The sequence below is a fragment of the Drosophila sechellia genome, chromosome 2R (genome assembly GCF_004382195.2).
Source record: "Drosophila sechellia strain sech25 chromosome 2R, ASM438219v1, whole genome shotgun sequence".
In the NCBI taxonomy this organism is placed as follows: Eukaryota; Metazoa; Arthropoda; class Insecta; order Diptera; family Drosophilidae; genus Drosophila; species Drosophila sechellia.
Genome location: NC_045950.1, coordinates 20520006 through 20539221, shown reverse-complemented (window position 1 = coordinate 20539221; position 19216 = coordinate 20520006). Strand labels below are relative to the sequence as shown.

Here is a 19216-nt window from a genome sequence, read left to right as displayed (position 1 = left end):
TGTTTTGTCACAGAATCATCCGGCTTCTAACGCAGCTCAGACCTTCCTTCGTTCACTGCCCACAACGCTCACCGAAAACTGCAAGATGGCTCTTCGATTCACGCTCACTCTGCTCCTGGTCACGATCCTGGTCGCAGCCATACTTTTGGGCTCCAGTGAGGCAGCCTACAGGAAGCCTCCGTTCAACGGCAGCATCTTCGGCAAACGCAACAGCCTAGGTAAACCGAAATCAGTATCCCGGTAAAGCCTTCACCCATATCCCCTTCCAGACTACGACAGCGCCAAGATGAGCGCCGTTTGCGAGGTGGCCATGGAGGCGTGTCCCATGTGGTTTCCCCAGAACGACAGCAAATAGGACCACGCCCTGCGACTCCGCCTCCAAGAACTGATCTCGAGCCTACGACTAACACACCAGCGACAGGTGGGCAGATGCTGTGCCTGCTCGTGCGACTGAATGTGGAAATGCCGGACGTTTAAAAAAGTCATGTATAAAATTTATAATGTAAGCCGTGCATATAGGTACATAGAACTTATGCCATACATATACATACAATACTCAATAAACTTACAGCACTGAACTCGCTCTCCTGCTTCAAATTATTGAAATATTCTATTAGATACCTGCGAACAGCACTCGCTTGAGATACAATGGGATTTAAATTAAAATACGTATTACTGATTTCCTAGTGGGTCCTGGGGGCTCGACCCCGCCCCCTCTGCCTCAGTTCGTTGACGTGCTTGCGCAGATTGCTAATGTAATCGGTCATGGAGGAGGTGAGGGCCTAAAAATCAACATCGAAACATTTATCCAATAAACGAAAAATAAGTAGGTGTTGAACGGCACTTACTGCATCCAGGACATAGCGAGGAATATAGCCTTTTAGGTCTAGGCAAAGCACCCACTCCACAATGCAGCTATCCGACTTGCCAACGATTTCACGAAACGCAAACCCACTGACAATGTTCTGCCCTCTGAAAATTGAAAAGTCAACCGACCGTAATTGTGTACTTTCATCCAATTTTATAGTCCTGAAACCAACCTTGTGTATTTGGGTGAAGGTGGAACTGCAGCATATTGCACACTAATCGCCGAAGTGACCCAAACCTTGTCCTTGGTTTTGCCCACGCTGGGTGCATTTGGTTTTGTCATGTTATTCGCTTCGCCGTCGACCTTGTCCTTAGCATCCTCGAACTCGTCCTGATCCAGTGGCGGTGGCTCCTCGTCAAAGTTCACGATGGGACCTAGGCTCTTGGCGCCCAAGCTGTTGCCCAGGGTGTCGAAAGGCATAGTGGCTCCCTTGGATGAACTGGGAAACGTTGCCTTGCAACTAGACACGCTACTGGGCAGCAGAGGGGTGTTTGAGTCACCATCGGAAATGGTACTAACACTACCCTCGCAAGACCGATTTAGACTGATGTTCCCATCGTCGCTGCTGAGCTGAGCCGTCTCATCGTCATCGCAGATTTGACCATTGTAAAAGAGCCTACAAGACCGCAAGTTCACGAAGTCGCGGCTCTTCACCATGCCACCTCCTCCGCCCACAGATACCTGATAGGTAATATCGGTGTAGGAGTTGATTTTCTGTGCGAAACACTCAATATAATGAGGAGTTTTAAATCGTCATGTAGGGTGCCTACTCACGCGCACTATTTTGGACTCCAAAAGAGCAGGATTCCACTTGGGGCAGTCCTCAATGCGATAGAACAGATCTTCCATCAGAGCCTTTGCAGGATACTTGATGCGTGCCTGTGAAGTGTACGTATAAGAAGAAATATTCTCTGATCATTGCTTTACCCTTACCGTCAACTTGTAAATCTTTCCAATCTTGTCGCGCTGAGTGCTGTGTATGGTGTCGCCTTTCTGGGTAACTTTTTCCACCTTCCAGTCACTAGACTCGATGATCTCGTAGGCCTTTCGAAGGCAATCCAATCCCATTTGTGTGTACTCATCATCCTGTAATGCGAACGAATAAAAAATCTTAGAAATGCGGGAAAAACTCCCAGAACTACCGATGTCATTGGATCAGACTTTTTGGAGATATGGTGACAAAATCAATCGTGCTTCATTTTATATTCTCACTAGATTCACTTTCTTATTCTGAACAGACTTAAAAATGCGCATTCATGAATAGCATACCAACTCATCCTCCTCGTCGGAATGACGAGCCGTGTCCATGAGTGAATAAAAATCGGTTACACTTTGCGGAGGCCGTTCTTGCTCAATCAAAATGGCAGGCTGATCCATGGGCGTGCGATCATTTGAAGTCATAGCTTAAATGCGAAAATCAATGAATATACCATTTGAGAACGGGATCTGTCTGCGTGACTTACTCCGGAAATAGTGTTGGGCATGTCGCTCTTGAGGAATCACCCTACAGTCCAGGAACCAGGCTTCTCCCCAAGCCAGTATGAACGAGGTTATTATGAGGATTACCTCAAATACCTGCTGCTTTGAATCCAGCCACTGAAAGATGCGCACGAAATTATCAAGAGTACATTAAGGTGGCTGGTTTCTCAGTCTTACATCGAACACAAACACCTTGGATATGAGGAACAAGCAAGACCCACTTGTAGAGAGCTGCAGAAACAATAAGATATACAAAAAATTCGGTAATTGGAAAGGATTACCATACCGCTATGATGGACCAGTGATTGATGTACAATACGGCGTAGAAAAATATAAGCACCACAAATCGGCAGATAGCGACGGCTACAACATCAAAGAGCGATTTGTAGATGGTGTACTCCACGATTTGTTTGTGGAAGGCAGTGAATATATTGTCTCCATTGATCTGGGAACAGAAATGCATGATAAGTCGCATTGTTATCTCATTGGAATGCCTCCAATCCCTACCACAATGCAAATGAGCCACAGCAGCGAAACGAAGACCAAGTCGAATGTGACAAAGAGGCAGAAAAACCTTCGAACCACGGACATCCTGCCATCCTGCATGTATCCGGCCAAGAAGTCCTCCGTAATCAGGTTAATGGAATGTGCCCGTGCTGAAGTCGGTGGGAGATCGTTGTGGCTTGGACGGGATATATCATTTAACCATGGCTATACTCACACATATCATACTGCATGTTATAGGCGCTATTTCCCTGCCGAGCGTTGGACAGGATGAGCTGGGCGGTACTGCGGACATCACTTGGATCCATATTGGACATGGCGAGCGGTTATATTTGGCTTAGCTCATGTCTGGAAATAAAGGAAACCATGTACGTATACTAGAGTTCTCATATTGAAGACCTTTGCAAGCAAATGTAAATAAACCTAGTTTTCGAATCTGGAGCAGATTCAGTTTCAGTTATAGATTATGGGCAGTTATAGATTGCCGATACGCACAAATGACTCGTCAGCCTGGAGTTCTTTGTTTTTGGTTTTTACTCAGCCATAAACAAATGGTATCGCATTATCTGGCCAGAACCCGCATAGTTTGCGAGGAGTACCTCTATATTTCCGGTTAGCACAGGTTAGTTAAGTTAATTAATCTCTAATACTAGAAGGTCCACAACTAATTCCGGCACTAATAATGCTATTATAGTTGCAGTTGGCCCAATTTATATTAATTGCACTATCGAAACAAAAGGAACACCGACTGCAAGAAACAAATCAGCTGTTTAGTGTGCCGAGCTGGGAAAACACCAAAAAAAACCGAGTTCCGAAAAAATACCAAAATTCTTTGCCGCGCATTTGCGGTGCTCCAAAGATTTGAAAACCAGTGTCGCTGAAAGTTTTATTAAAGCCCTGTGCTCAATTACTTAAGTGTATTGAAATAATTTTAATGTCGTCGTAGGGCTTGTCCGTCTTGGGGTTCGCCTTGGAATTGCAAATGTTGAGAACCACCTCCATGCCGCGATAAACTCTTCCAAACACCGTGTGCTTGTTGTCGAGCCAAGGCTGCAAATGGAGATTGGTTAGTCAATCCAGTAAAGTAAGCTAATCTCCGCTGCATTCATCCTCACCGTGGGCAGGACTGTGATAAAGAACTGGCTGCCATTCGTGTTCGGACCCGCGTTAGCCATGCTGACCGTGTAGGGCCGATCGTGTTTCAGGCTCGGCACGAATTCGTCTTTGAAATCGCTACCCCAAATGGATTTTCCGCCCGTGCCCGTTCCCGTGGGATCGCCAGTCTGCACCATGAAGCCCTTGATCACGCGATGGAATATGTGGCCATTGTAGTAACTGACAATAAAATGTGATTGTAATGGGACAGTTCTCAACAGTTGACGTATATATAATACCCATTTTTCGCATGAACACAAAAGTTCTCAACCGTCTTTGGAACCTCCTTGAAGAACAGCCTCATGTGGATATCGCCTTTCGTGGTGTGGAGCACCACGTTCTCGTAGATGCGTTGCACGACTAGAATAGATGAAACATTTTGTAATGAATTGTTCTTGAAATATCTGATAGGAATAACCTTCGTCTGGTAAAATATTGTTGGCGTGCAATAGAAACATATATTGGGTTAGTTAAGAAAGGTTAATAAGATAAGCCAAACCAAAATACCTGAGGCTTCCGGTACGGCGATAATGTCCTCCTTCGAGGGCTTCTCGTTGAAAATATCACGGTCGACATCCTGCAGATCCGAGGGCAGTCTTCGGCTGTACAAGTAGAAGCGGCTTTTCCTAATAAGAGTAGTATAATGGACATAATGATACAGCAGAGACATAACTAAAAATCGGTATGAACTAACTTGTAGGCAGTGCAAAAGGCTGTCGGATCATTGAGGATATTCTGCAGTGCTGGGTTTTCACTGGCCTCTTGCTCCATTGTTATAGCAGCTTTTTGGCGCTTAATTCTTCCTTGGAACAAAGCCACCTGGAGGGGCCGTATGTTGTCGGTTTTTCCTAGAATTGTGACGCAGCGATTCGTGACCACATTGATCACCTTGATGCCCAGCATAGTTGGGTAGAGCAAGAAGTTGCCAGTGCTGTCAAATAAAATATTAAGGGTTGCATTCTGTGCAGTCTTCTCCAGATCCCGCTCAGCCGCCATTCTGTAATTTATATCTTTAAATCAATAAATAATAACTATATTACTTTAGTTTACCTTCTGCCAAACTCCATGTTGGGCAGTGCGTGCTTCGTTTGCTGCATTTGGGTGTATGTAGATAGAGCTTCATCGAATACCCGGATCAACTTGCCCGTGTTGAACTGAAAGACGCGGACCTTGCGATCTGTGGAAATGGCGGCAAAACGCTTTCCATCCGGCGTGGCAGCTAAGCCCGTGACTTGAGTCTTCTGTTTTGCAAACTCAAAGAGGCCTAAAAGGTTAATATTTCAGTTGAGTCTAGGTTCACTTAGCTTAATCATCGAACTTTACTTGTGTCTAGCTTGGAGTCAAAATTCACCAGGCGCTGTGGAAACTTGTAGTCGTACTTGGAGTTTTGCCAGTATTCCAGAATACCATTGCGATCGACAGAAATGACGGTCTCCATTGCCACATTGAAGCACATTGCCACCACGGGTGACGAGTGAAGTTTCTCCAAGGTGTGAAGGGCTTCTCCGCCTCCTTGCCCGTCGTAGATGTGTATGCGGCTGCTCTCTGAATCCGAGCTGGAGGAAGAGCAATCATAATCCAAATCTCCAGCTATTGATAAGGTACTTACATGGCCAGTGCTTGCACGGCATCTCCCGGCCCATTTATCCACTCACTGCACTGCGGCGTGTAGCCCAATCGAATGATGTTAATCATGTCAAAGTTGACTACATCGAAGACCTTGGCTGTCTGATCCGTGGCCGCCGAGCATAGCAGCGTGCCGCTGTCATTGGTGGTCAGTGATTTGATGGGGACTGCAACAAACACTTGGTTAAACGAGGAAATACACGTTATGTGGGTCAAGAACCCACCTAGGTGGCTGCGGAAGTGCTTGACGAACTCGATTCCCAGCTCGCCCTTCTTCCAGAATTTGATGTGTCCATCCAGACTGGCGGTCACCACGAAATCCGTCTTCGTGCACACCAAATGGGTGATCACATCGCGGTGCATGTAGCTCCTCTCATAGCTCTCAGCATTGGGAAGGTTTTCCAGGTAGATGTGTTCATAGGGCAGGACTATTTATTGATTAGGTTTAGTCAAATTAAATATAAGGCTTCATATTAACCCTTCTTTTTCTTGGCGGGCACAGGAGCGCTCTGCTCTGACGGCATGGGTCCAATCCAGGCGTTCTCCTCGCCTTCCGCCTCTTTTTCGGATGACACTGCTTCCTCCTGAGGTTCATCCTTCTCCTCCGGGGCACTGCGCTTTAGGTCTTCCTTGGTTTTATCACTCATTTCGGAAAATAACAAACAAAATACGGCTGAACTAGTTTGCCGCCGATTAAACAGTGTTGGTTAACAGTCAAAAAGCAGCTGATTCGAATGCTTCTGCGACACCTTTGAACGAATATCCTGCATTTTAACTCAATACTAAAAGAAACCAGTGAAATAAATTGAATTACCAATCAATGGCTAACTGCGCACATTAATTAGCCAAATCGAAGCGAAATTCCATCAGTACTTTCCGCCTTTCGCGCTCAATCAGCTGTTTGCGAGCAGTTACAAAAGTTGTCCGCGCTCTTATGCGAATACCGCGCAATATTCACACAAATTGCAAACACAACAAGGCACTGGGATTTAAACAAATCGTTTGTATATAAAAACGCAAGCCTAGCGATGCAGAACATAGCGGACGAGGAGGGCGCGACGCCCAGCCACGCGCCAGGGGGCGTGGCCGCATCTGGAGCTGCCGAAGGCGATGATGGCGGCGGAGGAAACGGTGGCAAGAACAGCGCCAGCGGCAACGGCAACAACAACGCCAGCGGTGGCGGCATCATTGTTTTGAGAGCTGCGCTGGGAGAGAACGAGGCGAGAGCGGTAATCAATAAATGGCGGGTACGCGAGGGACAATTCGTGTCGGCTGCCCAAATCCTGTTTCTTTACCAGCCCGTGGGCGAGGACGCGGGAAAGCCGGGCGGGGACAGTGCCATCCAGAGGTACAAGTCCCAGCGCGCCGGAGTGGTGAAGAAGCGGCTTCGCAAGGAAGGGGAGCTTCTAACGAAGGGGTGAGTTTGGGGGTTGCAATCGGGCGGCGAGTGGGCGTGGGGGAATGCAATTATGCAGCCGTATACACACTAAACGAGCCTGTTCTTTAGGGATGCCATTCTGGAGCTGTCCGAGTGCATACACACCACGGTCATCAAGGACATGTGCGCGGACTGCGGAGCCGACTTGCGTCAGAACGAGAATGTGAGTGCGCATTGCCACCCGCCTCAATGGGCATATCGAATAATTAAATATTCAACCCGCAGGGACAGACCTCCGAGGCCTCGGTGCCAATGGTGCACACCATGCCCGATCTTAAGGTCACCCAGAAGCTGGCCCAGAAGCTCGGGCACGACGACACCCGCCGCCTGTTGGCGGACAGGAAGCTCGTCCTGCTCGTCGATCTCGATCAGACGGTGATCCACACCACCAACGACACTGTGCCGGACAACATCAAGGGCATCTACCATTTCCAGCTGTACGGCCCGCATTCCCCGTGGTACCACACGCGCCTGCGTCCCGGCACAGCTGAGTTTCTGGAGCGCATGTCCCAGCTGTACGAGCTGCACATTTGCACTTTTGGTGCGCGCAACTACGCGCACATGATTGCCCAGCTGCTGGATCCGGAGGGCAAGTTCTTCTCGCACAGGATTCTGTCCAGAGACGAGTGTTTCAACGCCACCAGCAAGACGGACAATTTGAAGTGCGTTTCTAAACCCAAAAGCTGTTTGGATTTTCACTTGGTTTTTCCAATACGTTAATACTACTAATCGAAAAGTGAAAATCTCCAGAAATTTTATCGTGTTAAACAATAGCCGACCAATTGTTCATTACAGGGCTCTGTTTCCTAATGGCGATTCCATGGTGTGCATCATAGACGATCGCGAGGATGTGTGGAACATGGCTTCCAATTTGATTCAGGTTAAGCCCTACCACTTCTTTCAACACACTGGTGACATCAATGCCCCGCCGGGCTTGTCCAAGCATGAACTAGATGGCGAAGGCGTTGACTTTAAAGGTGGGTGTTCTAGCAAGCTGTCTTGAATGTTTCTAACGATGTTCCCATTTGTTGCAGAGATTACCGAGAAACATGGGGACAAAGATAAGACGGAATCCAGCAGCGAAGTCAAACCAGAAGACACCGATAAGGGCGATAATACCGTCACAAGCACGAGCAAAGATGACGATGTAAACGAGGAGTCGGTAGACGTGTTCGAACTAGAGGGCGATGCCAAGGATCCAGAGGTTTCCAACGCCTCAAGCGCTACAGAAGCACCCAAAGAGCCGAGAGACAAATTGAATGGCAAGACTAATACAGAGGATATTGTGGTCATAGACGACAGTTCATCTGGCTCACCAGATGCTGAAAAAGCAGCCAGCGATGGCGAAGACGTAGTTGTTATTGATGATAATTCCAAGGAGAGCACAAAAGCCGAGGTGCCCCCCACGCCGGCAGAAAATAACGAGGTTGTGGCCTCATCCACCACTTCGCCGGAGGAGAAGCCCCCGTCTGCTGACGCGGATGTGGCCACCACGTCTAAGACGCCCAGCTTACGAGCACCGCTCGAGGGGCAAAAGCAGATAGAGATTGAAGACCCCGACGATTACCTGCTGTATCTAGAGGTCATACTTCGTAACATTCACAAGCGATTCTATTCTATTTACGACGAGACCACGGAAATACCCGATCTAAAGGTCATCGTTCCGAAGATTCGGAGCGAAGTGCTGCGCGGCAAGAACCTGGTGTTCTCTGGCCTGGTGCCCACGCAGATGAAGCTTGAGCAGTCGCGGGCATATTTCATAGCCAAGAGCCTGGGAGCCGAAGTGAAGCCCAATATTGGCAAGGAGATAACGCATCTAGTGGCGGTCAACGCAGGCACCTACAAGGTTAACGCCGCCAAAAAAGAGCCTGCCATTAAAGTGGTCAATGCGAATTGGTTGTGGACGTGCGCCGAGCGCTGGGAGCATGTGGAGGAGAAGCTCTTTCCACTGGACCGAAAGGTGCGCAATAAGGGTCGCCAGCCACCCGCCCATTGCCATAGTCCCGAGCACGTGGTCAACTACAGCGAGCGTTCGGAGATCTCACCCTCGAGCAGCAAGCAGCAGGAGGACCAGAGCGGCAACTTCCGCGAAACGCTGAATCCGCTGCTGGTCTTCACCAACGCAGATATCGAGTCCATGAATAAGGACTACGAAACATTCTTCGAGTCAGACTCGTCCAGCGACGAGGGTCCTGTAAATTTTGGTGAGTAGTTTACTTATTAATCCATGTGTTTTTCACCGACTCTAATCGAACACATCTTTAATTACTCAAGAAAATCCACCCATGGACAAGAAGCTGTTGAAGAGAAAGCGCGAAGATGAAAATTCCAACAGGGCTCACGACTTTTTCACGCGAAGCGAGGATATAATGATTGGAGCGCCCAACCTCGTGGAGGTGGACATTAGCTCGAACGAGGAGGCCGATGACAATAACGAGAAGGAGGACGATGACGATGAGATGCCCAGCGCCAAGTTTAGGAGAGGTAGCCCGTCCGCATAAAAGTTGTTTTAACATTTAATATTTAAATCAATGTTCCAGGGGAGGACCTGCCCTCCGACCTGGAGCTTGGATCCGAGTCCAACAGCGAGAAGGAACCGGAGGACGAGGACGACGGCGAATGGAACATGATGGGCGCCGCTCTGGAAAGGGAGTTCCTCGGCCTGGAGGACTTTGACATGTAGAAATTCTGTAGCATCTGTGAACACCAGACAGGGCCATGAGACCCCGCATTGGAGGCATCCCCGCATCCTGCTGGCCAGACACTCAAGACATATTTGATTCTCGGTAGACCATGATTGAAGACCATGGATTGGGCTGTGTCCTTGAGTAGAACATCCAACTACACTTATGCTTAGGGTTCGCACTGTATGTATTAGCTGTTAATATGTACTTTAAAAGATAAGATAAGATAGCGCACACTCGCGGGCGGCCAGGACCTTCAATCGCTTACATTCTTGAATCAAAAACTCTCATTCTGATCTAATGTAAATTGAAGCCTACTGTAAATGTAAATGTTTTAAAAATAAATTCCGTTTCAGCGGACTAGTACCTAGTGTTTAATTTTAAAACGAATGTACACCACACCAGTAGTTGTTTATTGTTTGCGTTGTGTTTGTAATACAAATCCACATTAAACTTGAACAAATATACTAGTAATATAGAGCTGAAGTTTTACTCTTCGCTACGTTTTGTTAAGGGCTCGCTGCTCCTTGAAGCGGCTAACCCGCTTCTTGGGCGCATGCGAGTCGATGAACTTGCCCGGGGGCAGAGGCTCCGGCGCAGTCGGCTCCTTCTCCACGAGATCATGCATGACCTTTTGGTAGGCGCTCATGTCGCGCAGGTCGTCGTCCAAGGTGCGCTCCTTCTTTTTTGGCTTCCGGCCCTTCTTTCCCTTCTTGGGCTGCTGGTTGACATTATGCGGCTCCAAGTCCACAGCAGATTTGTTTCGTAGGATCGACTTTATCGCTGATTCAGGGTCAGTAGAGGAATTGGGCTTGGAGAACTGCGTTCGGTCCTTCTCATACTTCTCATAGCAGTCAGAGGGGTTTCCAGGTATGTCTTCGCTTTGATCACTACTGGGAGAAGGTATGGCACCGGAATGTGTGAAACTTATGTCTGAAGAATTGGGCTTGGAGAACTGTAAGGCCAGGACGTTAGCTTATGATCTGATCGAAATTACATGATCTTACCTGACTTCTGGGATCTTCATAGGCTGATCCACGCGCAGCTTCGCTCAATATGGGAACTTTAACTTGCTCCTCGCCTTCAAAACCGTTCACATAGATAGGAAACGAATCATTCAGCCGCGCTCGGTCCTTCTCATACTTCTCATAGAAATCAGAGGGTTTTTCTGGTATGCCATCGCTTTGATCACTACTGGGCGAAGGTATGGCACCAGAATGTGTGAAACTTATGTGTAAGGTGTTGATGAGTCCCGTAGACTCTTCCATAATTCGATTGAGCAAATCGAAGTCCTGGACACTCTGGTTTTCCTTGACAAACTCAATGTTCCTTTCTACTTTTTGCAAGATATCCCGGTTTGATTGACGTTTTGTTTTAATGGATACGGGTTGTGGATCTCCTGCCGGTTTAACAGATGCATTTAGCTTAATGATATCCCTCGTGTTCTTTTTCGCGTTGGGCAACATTTCGGCAACGGTCTCCTCCCTTCTAAATTCAAGTTTTTCGTCGTCGAGGGCAAACGAAATGCGACGTTTATTTGTGCTGGCTTCAGATGTAGTCAAAATCTCTTCGCTTGGCTCCTCTGGAAGATGACTGTTTTTGGCTACTTCCTCCTCTTCCTCGCTGGCCTCCAGCTCCTGCTCAAATATCAAATCCTGTAGGTCGTCCTCTAGCATGACCACCACATTCATCAAGTGAATCAGCTCATCGCTTATAAAGTTGACCTTTTGTATCTTCCTCATTTTTGCTTTGAGTACATGCAGTTGAGCTCTGAGGAACGGCTCACGATCTTCGTTGGGCAGCAGCGCCATTTGCTCCCGTATGGTTCGCACCTCTTCCTCCTGGTCACCGTCATCATCATCATCGTCATCTTCTGATATGGCTTCCTGTATTTCCACGTTTCTTTTGGTGCCTGCAGTGCGTTTTTTGGAAGATGGAGTTTCTGTTTCTCCGGACATTAGCTGGCGCACTAGTTTATCTGTTGTTTTAAGGCTTTTTTCTGCTTCTGAGCTGAGCTCCGCGACTTCGTTCTGCTCCTCGGCTTCCAGCTTCTTCCACAGCTCATCCTCCTCTTCCTGGGTTAAGGATTTAGGACTACTTTCGTTGTTGGATTTCTGAGGTTCTTGACTCAGCATATCGTGCAACTGACCCTCGTCGATACTATCTGGATCTAGACCCAGTTCCTCCATCATTTCTCGCTCTTCTAGCTTCCGCAGCACTTCATTATCTTTCTCCGCAGGTTCCACCTCCCGTTCGAGGCGCTCCTTCTGCTTTTGCTGACGCATTCGCTTTCTGTGCTCCGCCAACCACTTGTTGTGAGACTCCTCGTTGAAATCCTCCATAATTTCTACTTGGTCGCCACTGGGAACCGCCCCCTCCGCAAATGGAGTGTAGAGTTTTTTCCTGTTGGACGAGCGTAAACATTACTCTTCCCTACTTCTGTGTACTGATTCACTTACTGCCACAGATCGTTCTCCACGGCCAGCTTCTTCAGCTGCTCTTCGGCAAGCTTCAGGCGGTACTGGCAGATCTCCTTGGCCTTGTGGGCGGAGCAGGCGGAGAAGTAGCCCTCGTAGTGACCCACCAGAAGCTCGTTGGTGTGGATCAGCTCGCCGGGCATCAGCGCCTTCCGTCCAATGGGCACCATAACCTCCACGCTGAGATTCTGGGCGAACTTGTCCAAGTTCCGGATGGTGCTCTCATTATCGCGCTTGAAGGCTTCCCAGCGCTCTGTCTCGCTGGCGTTCGTTTGGAGGGCCTGTCGTAAAGTAGTTCCATAAAGTATTTACCCCAGTTTCTCCATTCATATATGGTAATTAATAACATTACCTGTAGCAGAGCATCCTCTCGCCGGTCCATTGTTATTGTTGTTTGCGACTTTAGTGTGACCGTAGGTCTGTCCAAAAAAATAAACTCTAATGCATTTTCATATAAATAGTTCGATGTGTTTCTTAATGTTTTTTAATTTTATTCTATTTATGTGTTACGTAATAAAAACGTAATGCGAAACAATGTGTTAGTTAAATTTGATTTATTTAAAAATGTACTAACGCGAGTCTGCGCGCCTTTTGACATTCAAAAGCTTGGACTTTTGAATTATTTTTTAGGTCTTGACCTTCATCATTTTCTGTAGAAAAATAGGAAATGAGCCTTTCTCGAATTTCATATTCGACAAAAGCTATACTTTTCCTCAAATTAGAAAACTCAACTACCAAACATCGCTCCCCAGCTAGCAAACAACGTAGATAAGAGCAGAAGAGCTCCATATGTCCGTCCGATAATAAATCTGCTCCATACGACCCAACTACAACCAATTTCCATTTGGTGATAACCAACTTGCGACCACCAAATGTGGACATTAGATAGGGGGACAGGTTAGGCAAACATACCAGGTGATTACGACTAATAATTGTGATTGATTTGAACTTTATTAGGTTGCGGGCATTTGCTAGACACAAGCTCACTCGTAAATATTAGAAACACATCCCAGATTAGCTTCTGTCCGGACTAAGTCACATTGAACAGATGGCTTCGTGGGTCGCGCTACATGGACTGATGGGTGATATAGTTCGGCTAGTTCTTTTTCGGGTTTCCACTCACAACATGAGCTGGGGACATGGTTCCTAGATGGTTGACAGGGTATATATGTACATAGAAAATATACAGGAATAAAGCTTTTGTTGTCCTATAATCCGACCGCCTCAATTGCGATGCGTGTTGGAAGCTGAGCTCCCGAGTACGGGAAAGTGTTTGGTCAGCTCATGCGCCTGCTGGTGGCCCTTTAAGTCGGCGGAGATGAGGATCTGTTTGCACACCTTGCAAACTTCAAGCGCGGGCAAGGATTTGCGCTCGGCGGGCGGCAAGCTGTTCAGGTGTTGTTTGTGCACTAAGTAAAGTTCCTGGAAATGGTGCAAAGAATGAGTTACTCTGTTTATGTGGTTTTGCAAATGGGTCTTACCTGTTGCTTGCTTATGTCCGGCAGCATGGCCAGCAGCTCCGGGAACAGGTTGTAAAATGAGCTCAGCATGGCGCACTGGCAGTGCTCGTAATAGACTTGGCCAGAACAGGATCCGTCGCGGAACTTGGACGAAAGCAAGCGGAATTCGTTCAATGCCTCTGGGGTCTTCAGTAGGGACATAACCTCATCAACCAATTTCTGGACGCAAAACAAATGCTTTTTAAGTTAATGTTTTCTAACTAAGTCGCAAACGACGATCGCTTACCTGATTCCTGATCTCGGTATTTGGTGGATCGGTGTACGTATACGGACTGGGTACAATGTCATACGACTCGCCCAGTGAACTGGTGAACGTGAGATTGTTGGGCAGCTTGGCCACCGAGTTAACAGTCACGTTAGACACGAATCCTGGTGGTGGTTTTAGCGGTCCACCAGGTTTTAAGCCGGGTGGCGCACGTATTGGCGTATGCGGAGCCCCATTGGCTTTTTGTTCGTTGTTATTATTTTTCTCCTTCGGTTTGGCCGTCTTAGGCTGATTCTCCTGGTTGCTCTTCTTATCCTTCTGCTTTTTATCCTTTTTATTTGCCTGCTGCTCTTGGACATTGTTATTGCTTGCCTTGGGAGCAGGTTTCGATGTTGGACTCGGCAGAACCGGGGCCGGCGCCACTTTGGCCTTGCGATTCTCCAGCTCACGCTGTTTTTTCTCGTTAACTGGCTTCGACCAGTTCAATGAGGGAGATCCACTGCTGGGCTTTGGAGCAGTCGCCCTGTTCGAGCTGGCGCTGGCACTCGGTCCGAGGCTAGGGAATTCCGCCGCAGTAAGTTTGGGAGCACTCTTCTTCAAAGCCTCCTGGCGCGCTTTGGCCTCGTCCTCCTCCTTTTGTACCATTTGAAGCTTTTGGAAAGTGCTCGGGCTAGCCACTGACACGTAGTCATCGGCCAGAGACCGATGCTTAGCTGAGATGTTCGCCATCGGCAGTGCCGATCCGCTGGGCAGCATATCCTCCTCCAGGTTGCGAAGGTTCTTCTTGTTTCCCTTACCCGGTAATGCAGGAAAGTCTACTTGCGGCGTAGCAGCCTTTTTGGGCACAGCTGCTGGTCGATTTGACACATGCAGTAGCATTCCGTTAGCGGGAGGCCCACTTCGACTGCCAGAACCTGCCGCGCTTGTGGGTTTCTTAAAGACAGCGGCCACGGGTTGCTGCGATTGAGCAGCCCTGGCGGCAATGCTGCTGCTGTTGGGCCCAGTAACGCCACCTCCATTTCCTCCTCCCAGGGCCGGGAAGTTTTCTTTGGTCCGAGCAAGACCAGAAGTTCCACTAAGATTGCGCATCGAGGGCGGCGGCGGTCTTACCAAGGATACGCTGGGAGCTGTGGAAGCGCCTCTCAATGTGGGAAACTGCTCCTCGTTACCAGCATCAATGCTCACATGGCGCTGGGTAATCGAAGGCAAATCGTTCTGGTAGTCGTTGTGATCGTCATTCCTGTAAGGTTTAACATTCTAAGCTTGCCTTCTACAAGTCGGATGGCCGTCCACTCACCTGGTTCTCACGCTGGCTATGCCCTGCTCCGTCTGCCCACTACGTCCACGAGGCCCCAAAGTGATCTCCACCTGCAAGGTGCGTGTCTGCTTGGCCTGCTGCTTGTTGAGCGACTTGCCGTGCACGTTGGCCACGTGCGCCTTGTACTCGATTTCGTTGCGGAATGCGCCGACGAACTGCTCGGTGGCGCACTTACCCTCCTCGCAGAGAAAGTGTTCCTCCCGGAAATGTTCCGCCAGATCCGCATAGTCATTGTAGAACTCATTGCAGCCATCGGCGTCGCAAAAGTGGCAGAAGTAGTGCTCACGGCGCAAATGACGGAACAACTCATCACGGTCCACATAGCGTTTATTGCAGTATTCGCACAATGGATGACCGCGATGCGACCGATTGTCCGGATCGCCCTTGGTGTTGTGTAGCTGCAGCTCCGCCTGAGTGTAGCACCTCCGTTCGAAGGTGAAGATATTGAGGGTCTCGACGCACAGGTCACAGTACAGAAGGTGGTGCTCGCTGCGCACATGGTTGCGAAGGCCCTCGAACGTGCGGTATGGTGGTGCATCGCATCTGCAATTTAACGGAGAAGGGTGAGCCTCAATCGTGCAACTCAAGTGCCAGGCAGGATACTCACTTCGGGCAGGGATGGTCGAGCAGTTTGAAGAACTGCTGTCTTATCTCTGCGGTGCAGAAGCCTATGCGGTACTTCTTGCTGTATAAATCAGAGCGGTTGTTGGCCTCCAGTTCGCGATAGGGCAGTTTGTCCAGAGTGAACAAAACCTGCAAATGTTTTAGAATTAGCTAGAGATTTTTTTAGACGAGCACAGGACTTACCTTGGACAGGACGTGGCGGCAGATGGGGCACTCGTTCTGCTGGCAGAGGACCCTCATTCGAGTGGAGCACTCGTAGCACACGGGATGATCACAGTCCCCGATGGAGAAAATTTCCACGTTCTTGAAGCACACCACGCAGGCGTTGTCGTCGTTGCCAGTATAGCTGTCCAAGGCCTCCGGTTTGACAGCAGCGTTATCATTGGTGGTGTTGGCCACTCCGGCTTTGGGACGGCGGTGGAACGACGGCCTGGCCGCGGATCTTGGCTTTCCGTTGTGCATTTCACTAGAGATTTTGCAGCGAATGGAGGAGGGGAAGTTACTTGTTGCCACGGGCACTTGGAAATGTACGTGTAACGATTGCTTTCGGATAAATCAGCTGGGGTTTCTTGGATCCCCCGGTTGGTTTACTCTTTTGGATTCTCGTCAGCAAAATAAAGGGGAATTTTCGCAACGCCAACTCGAAAGCAATGCAACACGCGCACACGACAGACGAAAAGAAAACTTAGAATTTAGAAAACTCGATTACCTACGTTATCGATGACACTGCTCGGATCCCCCGAAGCACCGATAGTTCCCTGTTGGAAGCTTTGTTAATGTTAAATTAACATAGCCAGAATTTGAATAATTTCGCAACGATCAGTAACCACTACAAGTAAAGCTTTTTGATTTCGAATTTATGAAAAATTCAATCGCTTTTTCTATCTGCTGGTTCTGCATGAATATATTCATAGAATATTTTCTATAAGTTTTTACGATTTGACGAAAACTAAATAATCTTAAAAATTTTTATAGTTATCATCTATATAGTGGAAGCTTTGTATAATAATTATATTTATAATATTGTGTTTTATATAACTTGTGCTTAATAATTATAAAGTTATAGTTTTATATAATAATAATTATAATAATAGTTCTGATTGTATGAAAAAATTGAAGTTCATTCTCCATGGGAAATTAATATTAATTTTCTGAGCAGCACTGTAACTGTAAAATCGGGTCCTATCGGCCTATCGATAGACTCAACTCAGGGCTGAAGAAAATGTTGGCGAAAATTACAAGGAGTTCATTTTACGCTTCACGTGCGGTCGCTCGCTTGTCCGGTTCGATTCCAACGTCACCAGCGGTCCTTGCCAGCAATTGCAGACATATTCAGATAGAGCGGAAGTGCACGAAACCACACGAGATGGCTCTGTACGAAACCGTTGAGAAGGGCGCCAAGAATTCGCCGAGCTACAGCCTGTATTTCAGTGAGTAGAGCAGCGCATTGGGGGCCGAATGTGAATGTGACCCGGCTTAACCTTTTGCTTCCGCATTTGCAAGTAACCCAAACAAGGTGCAGTTGCTGCACCTTGAATTAGTTGATCGGTACCGGACTGATTACGCAACAGCTCAAACCGGACTCTTCTTATTTAACTCGTCGCATTATCAGCACTATCAGCCGATCCGATTTGTCTTGCGTCGGAAATGGCGGAAACACCAAGAGTTTCGGCCCCTTTCGGCTTATCTCTAGCCTTTATTAGCCCATAATATAGCAGATATCGAAACTGGTGGCTGAATTTCGGTTTACTGGCACGCGAATTAGTGACCTTTGTCTAGCCGACAGGTCCCCGGTCACTATCAATCAAATCGCGTGTCCAGGTGTCGCCCATATATCAGACATAATAATTTCTGGCCATTCTCCACAGAAAACAAGTGCGGCAATGTCATCTCGCCGATGCACGACATTCCACTGTACGCCAACGAGGAGAAAACCATCTACAACATGGTGGTGGAGGTGCCACGTTGGACCAACGCCAAAATGGAGGTTGGTCCGCCTGTCCCTACGATACATGCCCCTGAGTAATACGATAATTGCATGTCTGACCCTTAGATTAGCTTGAAGACCCCTATGAATCCCATCAAGCAGGACATCAAGAAGGGTAAGCTGCGCTTCGTGGCCAACTGCTTCCCGCACAAGGGCTACATTTGGAACTACGGAGCCCTGCCCCAGACGTGGGAGAACCCCGACCACATCGAGCCCTCCACCGGCTGCAAGGGCGACAACGATCCCATCGATGTCATCGAGATTGGCTACCGTGTGGCTAAGCGCGGCGACGTGCTGAAGGTCAAGGTGCTGGGCACCATTGCCTTGATTGACGAGGGCGAAACCGACTGGAAGATCATCGCCATCGATGTGAACGATCCGTTGGCCTCAAAGGTCAATGACATCGCCGATGTGGACCAGTACTTCCCGGGTCTGCTTCGTGCCACCGTTGAGTGGTTCAAGGTGGGTGGAATGTGATTTTCTTACGATTCCTTCTCTTACCCTTTGCATTTCGCAGATATACAAGATCCCCGATGGCAAGCCTGAGAATCAGTTTGCTTTCAACGGCGATGCCAAGAATGCGGACTTTGCCAACACCATCATTGCCGAGACCCACAAGTTCTGGCAGAACTTGGTGCACCAGAGCCCCGCATCCGGCTCCATCTCCACGTGGGTTAAATGCCATTTTATACATTAACAAATAATCCTAAGTACGTCCGTTTTGCAGCACCAACATCACCAACCGCAACTCGGAGCACGTCATTCCCAAGGAGGAGGCCGAGAAGATACTGGCCGAGGCCCCCGATGGCGGCCAGGTCGAGGAGGTGTCTGATACAGGTAAGGTTCACTATGTTAGATCGAACTTATAGCCGCTTCATCCGATCCCAACCAAAAACACGCTACTCCAACACACGCTTTAACCACCAGTAACTTGCAAACAAATTGGTTACACAAACCCAACCTGCACGCTTACTAATAGCTACTTTTATTGTCCAGTTAGCAAACTAAATTGAGATTACTCCATGCTGTAAATACTGCTAAAACCCAATTCATGTAATTGGCTCGCTTGCGTTCGTTAATCGTTGTACATATACTTTATACTGAATGTTATCTTGAAATAAACCCTTTTTATACCCTCTTACGTCCTTTGTAATTGCAGTCGACACTTGGCATTTCATTCATCTCAAGTGAGATGTTTCCCTGGGCTGATTCCATCACAAGATCCACGATCTTTCTGTAGTCCAATCGAATCGAAAATGCTTGCACTTGTGAATTATTAATACTGAAATATATCGTACGTTGAATAAAGTTTTGCACCGCAATCAAATTCG

At 48.0% G+C, this 19216-nt stretch overlaps 7 protein-coding genes across 10 annotated transcripts; 3 read left to right on the top strand and 4 right to left on the bottom strand.

Moving 5' to 3' along the window:
* Positions 1-35: 35 nt before the first annotated feature.
* On the top strand, positions 36-378 carry LOC6618838 (neuropeptide SIFamide). Its single transcript, XM_002043051.2, has 2 exons — positions 36-218; positions 270-378. Exons 1-2 carry the CDS (start codon positions 86-88, stop codon positions 353-355), a joined length of 219 nt encoding a protein of 72 aa, XP_002043087.1. The 5' UTR covers positions 36-85; the 3' UTR covers positions 356-378.
* A 94-nt stretch (positions 379-472) lies between these two features.
* On the bottom strand, positions 473-3613 carry LOC6618836 (steroidogenic acute regulatory protein-like). 3 transcript variants are annotated; one of them, XM_002043049.2, is made up of 13 exons: positions 3451-3613; positions 3069-3199; positions 2855-3003; positions 2634-2792; positions 2525-2578; positions 2332-2464; positions 2138-2271; positions 1802-1954; positions 1643-1747; positions 1041-1582; positions 849-972; positions 677-782; positions 473-621 (listed from the first exon to the last, which is right to left on the bottom strand). In XM_002043049.2, exons 2-12 carry the CDS (start codon positions 3166-3168, stop codon positions 684-686), a joined length of 1752 nt encoding a protein of 583 aa, XP_002043085.1. In that variant the 5' UTR covers positions 3169-3199; positions 3451-3613; the 3' UTR covers positions 473-621; positions 677-683. The 3 variants fall into 3 exon arrangements, with proteins under 3 accessions (XP_002043085.1, XP_032571988.1, XP_032571987.1); XM_032716097.1 differs by having other exon boundaries at positions 473-782; positions 3347-3613; XM_032716096.1 differs by having other exon boundaries at positions 473-782.
* A 66-nt stretch (positions 3614-3679) lies between these two features.
* LOC6618835 (peptidylprolyl isomerase domain and WD repeat-containing protein 1) lies at positions 3680-6381 on the bottom strand. Of its 2 annotated transcripts, XM_032716095.1 has the most exons (11): positions 6111-6381; positions 5857-6060; positions 5616-5799; positions 5330-5562; positions 5057-5270; positions 4701-5003; positions 4514-4632; positions 4425-4430; positions 4246-4366; positions 3967-4186; positions 3680-3901 (listed from the first exon to the last, which is right to left on the bottom strand). In XM_032716095.1, exons 1-11 carry the CDS (start codon positions 6277-6279, stop codon positions 3755-3757), a joined length of 1920 nt encoding a protein of 639 aa, XP_032571986.1. In that variant the 5' UTR covers positions 6280-6381; the 3' UTR covers positions 3680-3754. The 2 variants fall into 2 exon arrangements, with proteins under 2 accessions (XP_032571986.1, XP_002043084.1); XM_002043048.2 differs by lacking the exon at positions 4425-4430 and having other exon boundaries at positions 6111-6379.
* Positions 6382-6495: 114 nt separating this feature from the next.
* Positions 6496-10144, top strand: LOC6618834 (RNA polymerase II subunit A C-terminal domain phosphatase). Its single transcript, XM_002043047.2, has 7 exons — positions 6496-7049; positions 7140-7233; positions 7296-7732; positions 7866-8047; positions 8105-9274; positions 9345-9554; positions 9611-10144. Exons 1-7 carry the CDS (start codon positions 6661-6663, stop codon positions 9751-9753), a joined length of 2625 nt encoding a protein of 874 aa, XP_002043083.1. The 5' UTR covers positions 6496-6660; the 3' UTR covers positions 9754-10144.
* Positions 10128-12681, bottom strand: LOC6618833 (unconventional prefoldin RPB5 interactor-like protein). The gene is made up of 4 exons (XM_002043046.2): positions 12584-12681; positions 12214-12512; positions 10762-12157; positions 10128-10709 (listed from the first exon to the last, which is right to left on the bottom strand). The coding sequence occupies exons 1-4, from the start codon at positions 12611-12613 to the stop codon at positions 10254-10256; spliced, it is 2181 nt and encodes a 726-aa protein (XP_002043082.1). The 5' UTR covers positions 12614-12681; the 3' UTR covers positions 10128-10253.
* Positions 12682-13150: 469 nt separating this feature from the next.
* LOC6618832 (E3 ubiquitin-protein ligase ZNF598) lies at positions 13151-16589 on the bottom strand. The gene is made up of 6 exons (XM_002043045.2): positions 16082-16589; positions 15882-16027; positions 15254-15817; positions 13978-15196; positions 13713-13910; positions 13151-13653 (listed from the first exon to the last, which is right to left on the bottom strand). The coding sequence occupies exons 1-6, from the start codon at positions 16358-16360 to the stop codon at positions 13456-13458; spliced, it is 2604 nt and encodes an 867-aa protein (XP_002043081.1). The 5' UTR covers positions 16361-16589; the 3' UTR covers positions 13151-13455.
* A 516-nt stretch (positions 16590-17105) lies between these two features.
* Positions 17106-19212, top strand: LOC6618831 (inorganic pyrophosphatase). Its single transcript, XM_002043044.2, has 6 exons — positions 17106-17328; positions 17767-17885; positions 17952-18347; positions 18403-18554; positions 18613-18722; positions 19045-19212. The coding sequence occupies exons 1-6, from the start codon at positions 17121-17123 to the stop codon at positions 19074-19076; spliced, it is 1017 nt and encodes a 338-aa protein (XP_002043080.2). The 5' UTR covers positions 17106-17120; the 3' UTR covers positions 19077-19212.
* The last annotated feature ends 4 nt before the right edge of the window (positions 19213-19216 follow it).